We start from the raw sequence: 11,526 nt of genomic DNA on the forward strand, positions 1-11,526 counted from the left end.
TTTGTTGGAGGCCCATGGAGCATTTCTCTCTACTGACATGAGGTACACTGGAGGCAGTGCATTCATGGGAGAAATCACATGCTATATTTCTAACATAGAAACACAAAGCAAAGTGGGGATTCATAGGTATTATTATGGTTAAAGCCTTACTTTTCAGAAAATCATTTTACATTTTAAGCTCTCCCTTTAAACATGCATGTAATTGTGAGATCTTGTTCTTTGTAGATCTCAACCAAAATTACAGATGACTACTACAAATCAAACACATGTATCCACGATTAATGCTTATATTATAAATTTCCTGTTCCTTAGACTGAATGCAAGATCTCAGTTGTTTTCTGTCACTACTTCATGATGACCAATTTCATGTGGCTGCTAGTAGAGGCTCTTTACCTAAACTGTCTACTACTCTCATCCCTTTCTCATGGAAGAAGATATTTTTGGTGGCTTGTTCTCTTTGGTTGGGGTAAGTAAAGCTTTTTCACGAGATTAATAAAAGGCAAGATGTTAAGTAAAGTTCCCATTAAAAATACTGGATGTGGAATCAAATCTGCCCAACTGAAGTGCCTACCTTGGCCATTACTTTGAATTTACTTTCACATGTGTGCTAGTGAGGAGCAATCAAGATTTTTAAAGTATGTCATTAAAGTTCCTATGAGATAAGTGGAAAATCAAGTACACTCAAGAACCCACAGAGGGTGATCCAGTCCACTTAAACGTCTCCCAGTTGAAAACAAAGGTATCTAAGGAGCTATCACAAACACCAGTTAGGAACACATTGTACCTATTCATGCAAAGTATAGTTACACAGTCTTCATGTGAGAATGGGTCCCTCTGGAGTCATAGCAGGCATTTGTGTAGTCTTAATATTGCTATAGCCCATTTTTTATATTGAGCAGTTTTATGAATAAAGGAGCTCTATCCACCTAATAACAGTGCAGGTACATCCCCACTCATTTTTGTTGTAGTCTGCAATAAATATAATTGTTTAGACCTTTTTGGTGACTTAGAAATCAGAAACTAAGTGGCTGCCCACATAGAGTTGCTGTGTCAAGCTAAAACCAGAAAACATGGCAGATGAATGTACTTGCCCAGGTGAGTTTTTTTTCTCAGTTCAGGGAGGCAATCATGCATTTTGCCACCAAAGGCTAAGGTAGGCCTCACAAATAAGGAAACTGAATAATTTTGGGTATTTTAGGGAGACCTCAAGTGCCGTTTGAGGAAGGGTTAAGGTAGACTGCATTATATTCTGTGTTTGTAAAGTGCTAATATTACTATTATTTTAAGATTTGGTAAATGCTATTCCCCAATATTTTGTCATGCAAAAAACACCTTTATTAAATAAACCCTGGGTTTAATGTGCTATCTGCATGCAAGTTCTAACTTCATGTGAGATCATACAGGTGAATTGTGTTAGTAAGAGGTTGTAAATTCAGGCCTCTGGCAGAAATACATAATGTACAAAGCGGCTTCTATATCCCTTTGTATCTTCACAGTGATACATGATCACCAAACAGTTATGTTGTAACTCGTTTTATTCCATCATGGATATCAGGAGATTTCTTTCTAGCTTTGTACTAGAGGTTTAAAGTAATTCCCATTACATGAACAGGCCACAAAAGGCAATTCCAGTTCTGAAAAAGAATTACCTATGTCATCACAGCAGAATTTCAGTGGAAAAGATTTGGATTGATTGATAAAACTAGACAATCACAGTTTTTGTTTAAATGTCTGACAGGCTTTCCAATGCTTTTCACCCTTATATGGATATTAGCAAAATTCTACTTTGAAGACACAGCGTAAGTCGTTGTTTCCTACATTATTCTGTACTCTTGAGTTATATTTCTAATTTATCTCAGTGATTACATGCACATCTTTTTCTAAACTTATTGTTGTTTTCTCAGATGCTGGGATATTAATCAAGGCTCTCCTTACTGGTGGTTAATCAAAGGACCTATTATAATTTCCGTTGGGGTAGGTACTTCTGAGTTTGCCAACATTAATTAGAAGAAAAAAGACTGTTAAAATCTGATTAGTGTTTGCTGAAGTGTCGTTTAAAACGAGGAAAAGGAATGGTAAAATTTCTACTCTAAACTTGCCTATGTCAGATGCAAACTAAAAAGAGGCAGAGAACTGACAACCCTACAAAACAAATATCCTACAAAAAATTAAAGCTTTCATAGAATTGTTACTATCCTACAAAAAAATAAAAATTTGCATAGAATTGTTACTATGGTTGAAATTAATAGTAGGTGTATGGCTAAACCATCCTCATAATATTTCAAAACAAAATTTTAGCCTAAAAGTCCAGAATCAACCATGAATTTTAATGTGAACTTTCAAAGTCAGTATGTTTCTGCTCATAGGTTGTAACAATGATAATAACTCTTGAGCCTGACATTTATTGAATAAACTAATGGGCTTTAAATGATTATCATGTATGATTACTTCCACATGTCTTTAAATCCAAGCAGTGTTTAAGGAAGCAGGTAATGGATGATCTTAAGGCAATATATTAAAAGCTCAATTTAAGTGAAGGACAGATGTATACAAATAAGGCATATATACACAAACAAGGTAAATGAAGAATCTCAAGTCGAATTCTGGTCATAGTGTGCCATATTTTAATAAAATATTATATTCCCTTCTATTACCATTATTTTTTTCACTATTAGTGCTCATCTGACATCCGCATCTGAAGTGAAGAGATTCAGGGTTTTGCACTGATGATTTTTCTGCTGGAGTGTGCTTGAGGCACCACTGATGGATAAAAAGAGATTGGACTTTCTGGTAAAATGTGGACATTGCTAGGCAAAACTAAGCATTCAGCCTCAGCTAAAAAGAGCTGATGTGTACAGACACAAAAATGCATGGCGAGAAACTCTCCAATTGTGGAAAACTGAGCAGTTTCGCAGACTTTAGTAAAGCTGTGCCAAATTGCAGTTGTAGAAAATCTGCAAGTTAGGATTAACCATACCTAGCTCTGGAGCTAAACTAATGCTCCTCAGTTCTCTTCAGAGTCAATAAAGAGAAACATGCACTCTTGGTATGTGATTTGTCTGACTTATAATAGGCGCTGCCTTCAGAGGAGGTGATTCATCCCAAATCCCACCTGGGGCTGCATTGACTGTGCTGGCTGACTCTCCATTGACTACAAAGAGAGAACAGGGTGATCAGCTCAGATGCAGACTATCTGTATTTAGTCAGATGAATTCTATTAATAATATCTAAAGATACTACCCAGAATTTAATACAGTAGTCATCTCAAAAGAGATTCAAAATTATATGAGCTACAGAAAATTAAAAAAAAAAAATCACACAAGCTATTGACAAAAATAATTTCCTTAACAAAGTCACATTCTCAAGTTTTCATCTTCAGCTGTTTCTCTAAGAAGGAATGTAAACTATTCAGACATTTGAATGCTTTCAACAGGAATTACATTGATAATTTTACATAGATCTCATGAAACTGCACAAATTGCATAATAACTGAAATTAAATGCCCAGAATTTTGTTGCAAAGTTTTACATTGGAAAGTAATCTTTTATTTTCTTTCTCTCTTTTTTTTCTTTTTCTTTTTTTCCCAAAACATTGTGAACAGGTCAATTTTGTCCTTTTTATTAACATCATCAGAATTTTGCTGAAAAAACTAGACCCTAGACAAATCAACTTCAATAACTCTTCTCAGTACAGGTAGTGTATGGAAAAATAATTAAAAAGCCAATTATTTTATTAATAAAAGCTTGTATCATCTTTTCTAAACAGAGAAGCACTTGTGCAGTGCCACAGGCTTAGTTTGGTTAGCATTAAATTTTAGAAATTTCCAATCTTATCCCATTCCCAAGAAAACTAGTCAAAGGATGAAACTCATCTTAATATTTGCCATCTAAGCATGATGTGCTCAGATATCTACCTTCCAATTACACTTAATGGGGACACTCGGAAACCAATCATCAAATCCACATTAGACCTCTGATTTAGGGCAGGATAAATTACCCTCTGTAGATCTCCTTTCCTGTACTTGGACTGTAAATGGAGGCTGCATGTTACTTTATTTGTAACTATTTAGTTACAAATAAACATCAAATTTTCAGTGGAATTGATAAGCCAAAATATGTTCTAGTTCTTTGTGTTTTCCTGAATAGTAATCTCATTCAGAAAGACAGAATGCCAAAATACCATAAAAAAAGCCATGAACATGGTATTGCCGATAAGGGAATGAGCACCAGAAATCTATTTCTAGCTCATTTCTCATTATGCTTTCTGCTCAGCACTATATTTCCAAGAGATATGAACTTCATTTCTAAATATTCAGCTCCTCTTTTTAGCTTCTGCTCATTACTGTGGCATATCACATGCCTCAATTTTTACTCAGGGAAATAATATTACCTTACTTCTTCTCATGCCCCAAGCTAGACGTCTCTCAAGGTCAACCCTGCTTCTAATTCCATTATTTGGAACCCATTATATTGTCTTCAACTTTCTTCCGGAATACACCAGCCCAGGGGTTCGGCTTTACTTAGAGCTCTGCATTGGATCTTTTCAGGTAAAATGACTTCAGAGGCTTCCTTAGTAGATTTTCTAAGTTAATCTTGTAATACTAGTACCCACATGACAACTAGTATTGCACAAAAATATACTGGATCCTGAAGCTAGTGTCTCCTCACAGAGTTAGTGGTTCTTCGCTGAGTTATGATATCTGAAGATGTGACCTATGTTCTATCCGGCTGTAGGCTAGAATATATATTTACAAATTTCACAAATACAAGGCCAAATCTTTCAGATGCATGTGTAAATTGGGTGGTGGGTCGAAGTCGAGCACGTAAAACCTTTTTTGCTACCAGTGACAATTCACATACCTTCTCCGACTTCAATAATAAGATCAAGATGATTTGGGCTGGTGTTAAACTATCCAGGGGCAACAGAAGCTGTAGGTACAGCCTCCTTGCTAATTCTTTGTCAAGTCAGTAAATAGATAGTGTCAGTAAATAGATAGGCAAACATATGAAAATCGAATAGTGCCTGGTATGCACATCAACCCTTGTACAAACTACTGCCCCTAGGAATGCTCCGTGAGTTTTCCTCCTGGGTAACCAAAATATTTGGTGTACTTTGAATGCCCCCACCTGGTCTGAGCTGGCACACAGAGCATGGACAGATTGAGAAGCTTGGTGCCATCTAGAACAGCTACTGGGGCTGGTCTGACAGACCATCCAAGTGGCTGTGCTACCTGAGGTACGAGGAAGGCGTCACTTAGTTGTCCCTTGCTTTCCTCCCTTTCCCTGTGCTGTACCTCAGAGTCTTCAAGAAGCAGCTGTGGACAATCCTACCAAACTTCAAAGAAGCATACCTCCCTCTGAATGGTTTGGATGGCATCATTTGCCAGAATTCATCACCAAAAATCCAGCAGTTATGCTGGTATCATCTTCTTGAAGATTTAATCCATTTTGACAATCATGTCCAAAAAACCCTGAACATCTCAATGCTGACCCTCTGTACCTGGAGCTGGCCTTCATTTTGTTAATTAACATTGTAAGAAATAAGTTAACTGAATAAAAAGGTGAGGTGTCTAGCTGATATCTGATCATATAGGTCCATTGACCTCCTACTATTTTCCTGGGTTTATCTCAGTTCAAAATCTGAACAAAAGTATTCAGTAGGCCATAATTTGATCTCATACTGCAAAGACACAGAAGTTGACTGAAAGCTGTATGAGCTCCATACGTGGACCTCCTTATGAACTCTGTTTCCTTATTGATTTACACCATGTAGAGAATTAGCTTGCAGTGTGTTTGGCCATAGAATGGACCATACTTTTATAAGCATAATGTGGGAGAATGTCAATTGCTGTGTTATCTGTTACTGTGAATTCATATCTTACTTCAGTGAAATGCCAGTAACTAGCTGATTGTCTGGCTGAGCGGATTTACTGGAGATAAAGATTGAGCAGATTTACTGGAGCAGATTTACTGGAGATAAAGAATTTTAGAATTTATAACAATTCTCCAACATATAGTGATAATCATCATGAAGTCAGCTAGTGCAGGATGCTTTTTTAAACTGTGCTAATATTCAACACTTCTGTGTTTTGGTGTTTTTTTTTTCTTTTTCAGGGGTTTATTGTAGCAGTTCTTTACTGTTTCCTGAACCAAGAGGTAAGGATAAGGAAACTATATTATTTACAATGTTGCTTTTGCTGGCAGACACATACAGTTAATAATCAGTTTCATACAAGCAGATAATCAAATCTTTTCGTTCTTAGGATTGTCTGTTAACATGGGAATCAACGAAGGTGAATGTCAACTATCTTCATGGGAATGAAGCCATCTAGTGGAGAAATGAGCTTTTACTACTTTGCTATTCCATCAAGCTTTTTTTTTTTAGCATTTTTTTAGCATTTCTGCACATTTCTATACTATAGCAGGGCTTGGAAAACCCATGCTAGGTCTGGATCTGAAAGCACAAGCTGCTGCAGTAATGCAAAGAGATCTCCATTTACTAAAAGTCTATGACTAAATTGGAAAGAATTTAAATTTATACTGATTGCCCAATACTGAAATATTAGTTGGTTTTTTTTTTTTTTTAATGCTCATGAAGCTTCCCAGTATTACTTCATGTTGATAAGTCTGATTTTACATTTAGAATATGTAGGTCAGAATTTTACTGTTAATGGGAGAGGACTGATTTAATTTAGCTTAGTCTCCAGATCCAATTATATAGTCTAGATGTTATGGTAAGAATGCATCTTAAATGAATTAGATAGGAAAAAACAGTTTATCCTCCATATTTTAGAATGGGTTGAAACCCTGAAATTTCCCTCTCTTTTCTGACTACAGGGTAGCTGAGATGATTATTTTAGAGTATGACTGGGATTCAGTTTCAGGCTACACTAAAAGTCTGCTGGTTTCTACCTGCAGCTCCTAAATAAGGAGAGTTCTGATTCATATATACCATTGTACAGGGCATCCCCTAGTGTCAAAGGTATGTTTAAGTTGTGAATCCTACTCCTAGTCATCACAGTCAGTGAAATTCAAATGACCAAGTGCAGTTGTTTATGTTAGAGTTAGCTGGCCCATTTTAGACACCATGGGCTGTGTTGGCTAAATCTCTATTTTCTAAGTTTAAAGTCTAGGGCTGATTAAGGTTTCAAACAGCATTTAATTGTCTACTTGTGCCGCGGTCCACATTTTACTTAATTTTGTCAGGAATTTCTGAAATACTAAAAATATCATCTTCAAATATAATAACCTTTCTTAACCTTTTGGATTAGTTTATGGGTATGAATTGCTGATGTCTCTAATGATGCTTGTGTTCAGTTAATACTCCTGTTAGTTAGTCTATTAACAATCCTAATCTCTCCTGATGGTAGACCGTAGCTTTACTTACGTTCAGCTTGATACCTCAGATATACAGCATTTCATAGAGAAATTTCCTTCATATTGAACATCTGGGAAGGCACATTTCTAATAGGAATCAGATATGAATGCAGATCTTAGGGCTTGTCTGGACCCACTGTGTGTTTCTGTGAACATACCAATGAGCAGTATATCATAGCATAGTCATAGAATGGTTAGGATTTGAAGGCACCTTAAGATCATACAGTTCCAACCACCCAAGCCATGGGCAGGGACACCTCGCACTAGACCATGTCACCCAAGGTTCTCTCTAACCTGGCCTTGAACACTGCCAGGGATGGAGCGTTTACCACTTCTTTGGACAACCTGTTCCAGTTTATTTTATATATGTGTGTATATATATATACATCTTATATCTTATATATATACATATATATACACACATGTATATTTTATATATGTGTGTATATATATATGTATCTGTCAACAACAGAAAAAAAATGTCTTCTGATTGCTAAGGGCTTTCCACTCACCATCTTAAACACCAAAGTAGTATTATTTCTCAGCCACAAATTGGTGAATGTTGGTTAAGAAACTTGCAGATTATACTTTTCTAGAAGCAGGTGGAAACAAGACAAACATCCCTTAGCAACTGAGGAAGAGCAAGCAACGTGGAGTGAATGTGTTTAATTGTGTAAGCAATGTTAGTGAGATCATTACTAGAATATATTTTCAAAGGGATATTTAAAATAAATGGGAGAAGATATAAAAAAACCCTGAGAAAATATTCTAGTGGTGGAGAAAATACTTTAGAGTGATAGAGGTAGAAATCTCAAACTCTTCCCATTTCTCAGAAGAAGATTGAGGTGATGTGACTATGCATAAATATATCAAAATGAAACTGATGGAAGAAAGTTTCTTAGTGTTAATAGACTTTTCAGTTCAGCAGAGGAAGGGGAACTGAGGACTACAAGGTAGAAATCGAAAGCAAGTATGTTAAAAATGGAAGTGAGACTGTCTTCATCTATTTAACTATGCGACAGGTCTAATAATTAACTTCAGTTGTTGGGCCCATGCTCACTAACTAGGAACACAGAAATCGTCAGACCCATATAAAGTATGTCCTTACTTCTTATAAGGAGGAATGGAGTTTATTTAATCTTTTCAACATTGGAGGCTAACTCTGAGCTAGCCACACTTGATGTTTTCATCAGTGCAGAGGGATCGTCACATTAAGACAGGTCAGATGAAGCATACTCTGGAGGATCCTATTTTTCTCTGCTAGCTAGAAAGAGAGCCCAATGGACTGAGATGTCTAAATTTGACCAATTTTTTCTTTTTTAGCCCCTGTTTTTGTCTTTCCTCTTTCCCATCAGTCTATTCCCAAGCAGTATTTGACCACAAAATCACATTCCTTTTTCCTTTTGAGGTGCAAACGGAAATTGGACGGAGGTGGCATGGTAAGAAATACGGACTTATGCCAGTGTGGAGAAGGACGAGATGGACTGTACCATCCAGTTCTGGAGTAAAAATGACCACGTCTGTGTGCTGAAGTTGTCCTCAGGATCTGGAGTAATCACATATAAAAACTTAATTAGGAAAAACCGTACCCAACCAACCAACCAAACCAAAGAACCTGCCAAACATAATAATTGCAGTTTATACTGAGCAAGTGAGAGGAAGGTCCCCTTCCACAGCAGTTTTTTCCACTGGACAAGCATTTCAGTGAGTAAACACTGACAGCCTTCTAAACAGCATCAATATATTATGCCTCACAGCAAACACAAATATCAACTCTTCTTGGTTCACTTCCTGCACACTTTCACTGATGAACCATATATAATATAATGGCATAATGTGTCTAGAGAGTTGACACCAATAGTACCCTACGATGACACCACAGATGACCAGCTCTGATAACTGGAATTCAATCCTCATGCAGTGGAATATGTAGTCTACACAGCTTGTTCAAACTTTGTCCCTTGTTTTGATTCAGTAGAAATGCAAATAAGAAACCAAATGCCCTATTAAACAGTAGCACATTGACTAAGAAGTCCTCTGATATTGTCTTTTTTTATTGTCTCTTTAAAAGTTTCAAAGTTCACAATAAAACACAATGCACTTTCATGTTCTAATATTATTTCAGTAGCTGCGTGTTAGAGAATTTCTGATACCCAAGTAGCAGTAAGTAGAAGTGTTGGGAAGGACAAGGCTCTGTAAGACAATAATTGAGGAATTACTGCCTTTTGCAAGTAAGTTAAAAAGAAAAACAAACTTTTGCACAGAAAGAGAATGAGACCCATGGTAGACGGAATAGGCCATTGCTAGGAATACTGTTAAGTACTTTCTTATGTGTGAATGTTTTTGCTCTCCAGTGCTGTAAAACATGCAGGAGCTTAAAATAAACTCTAGTTCCCAGTGTTTGTGTGTGAAAGCTTTTGTTTATTTGGTTTGCTTTTGTTTGCTTTTTCCCCAATGGTTGTTGTGACCTGCAGATTAATAGTTTGATAAACCTTTCTGATGAAAACATCTGGGCTTGGAAGGGGGTAAAGTTAAACTGAACCAAACAGCAAGGACCATTACACCGATACACTTTCATCCTGCCTTTCTGGACATTTCAGTGAGCTGGAAAATCCTATTAAATAACAGAAATTATAACATACAGAAGTGGACTTCCCTTCCTTTTTCTTTTGCTGTTGTAATTGCAGCTAACCTGAAGAAGTGGAATGTTATGTCATCTAGTTTTCATGTAAAGGAGATTAAGGTCTCTATCAACTAGAGTGGAGTCCAGAGTAATAGCTTAACTAATATGTCTAAATTTTACTCATTTCTACCCATAAATGCTTAGATAGAAAATTTCCTATAGCTGCTGCATTTCTGTTATATAATTAGGGTTATTAATAATTTGTGAAGTGACAAATTTACTCTGGAGACCATCATGCTCCGGAACTGGAAGATAAAAGAAGAAGCAATACGAAAGAAATATTTTTTTTCCTTCTGTTGAACAGATCAGCTGCACTGTAGGTAGCTAAAATCAGAAGATGTGACTCTCATCACTATATCAATAGCAGTTATGACTAGGCATGGTGTGGATATTAAGGTCACATTATGTTTTTAGCAAATTCACTCTTGAATATAAAGTGTTAAGCACAATTTAAAAACTTAAGTAATTCAGTTTTTCAGGAAGTGAATTGCATTGAATCAGATAATTTTTACTGAGCTCAAGACTAACTTAACAGCATGTGCACACTTATTTCATAAGATCATGTTTCTGCAAGTTCTTGCCTGTCACATGCAAAGTTTGATAAAAACAAGTATGAAAAGTGTGAGTAACAGAAACTCCTTAACCTTTGAAGAATAAATTTTGCTAAGTATGATTTACTTTCGCTTGGAGCAGGGCCAAAGCAATGGAAAACTGACCTGATGATAAAGAATCATTCCCAGGGTGTGCAAATTGCTGAAGGGTTTACACCGCAATAAGTCAAGACAGAAGTAAAATATAGCTTCCATGTGTGACGGCTGTGATTCTTGATGATCAGGACAACCAGCTAGAACAGCACCATCAAATTATGAGTAGGATTCACCTCTAGCTGTTGTAGGTAAACAAGGTTAGGAAATTACGAAAGTGTGAGACGGTACCTCCCCTGTTCTGCCCAAGCACAAGCTTTATTTTTATAGCTCAGATTGATTTCCAGCCAGAAGAAGTTCCTTTATCCAATGGACTGTATCTGCATGAGTGCTGGTATATATGAGTGTGGTACCACCACACAGGAATTTTTAGAAACACCTTTTTTGGTAATAGCATTAATTTTAAGAGATTTTAGAAACTATATGAGCATCCACACCTAATCCACACTGAGTGCATTAACACGTTAAGGATTTCCTCCATCTCCTTACTGAACTGGTAACAATAATGTGTAAGCCAGAACACTGAGTCCAAATCAACTTGATGGGAAAAAACACGATATTCTCTTTATATTGCGTTAGCTGTGCTTTTCTATTCAGTAGGTTCTGAAGTAACAAGGTAAAATTTTTTAATGCAACATGAAAAGCTTTTTAAAGGAAAATGAGCAATGCCAGTCTGGAGGCTGGAGGTTTTTCCTTAGAAAGTTCCATCACTCCATACACGATACTGAAAGCCTTGACAGGTGTGCAAAGTTTGCATTGGTTT

General features: G+C 36.5%; 1 protein-coding gene across 2 annotated transcripts in view; it reads left to right on the forward strand.

Annotated features, from left to right (window-relative positions):
- GHRHR (growth hormone releasing hormone receptor) overlaps positions 1 to 9,658 on the forward strand; it is a 40,752-nt gene extending 31,094 nt beyond the window's left edge. Inside the window, exons 7-13 of one of the 2 annotated variants that reach the window (XM_065666905.1) lie at positions 313 to 466; positions 1,739 to 1,799; positions 1,905 to 1,974; positions 3,602 to 3,693; positions 4,417 to 4,546; positions 6,114 to 6,155; positions 8,785 to 9,658. In XM_065666905.1, the coding sequence (XP_065522977.1) occupies positions 313 to 466; positions 1,739 to 1,799; positions 1,905 to 1,974; positions 3,602 to 3,693; positions 4,417 to 4,546; positions 6,114 to 6,155; positions 8,785 to 8,907 (672 nt within the window). In that variant the 3' untranslated portion in view covers positions 8,908 to 9,658. Of the gene's footprint in view, positions 1 to 312; positions 467 to 1,738; positions 1,800 to 1,904; positions 1,975 to 3,601; positions 3,694 to 4,416; positions 4,547 to 5,298; positions 5,506 to 6,113; positions 6,156 to 8,784 lie in introns of those variants that run through there. The other variant, XM_065666906.1, reaches the window with a different exon arrangement.
- The last annotated feature ends 1,868 nt before the right edge of the window (positions 9,659 to 11,526 follow it).

This window comes from Lathamus discolor, chromosome 2 (assembly GCF_037157495.1).
Source record: "Lathamus discolor isolate bLatDis1 chromosome 2, bLatDis1.hap1, whole genome shotgun sequence".
Classification (NCBI taxonomy): domain Eukaryota; kingdom Metazoa; phylum Chordata; class Aves; order Psittaciformes; family Psittacidae; genus Lathamus; species Lathamus discolor.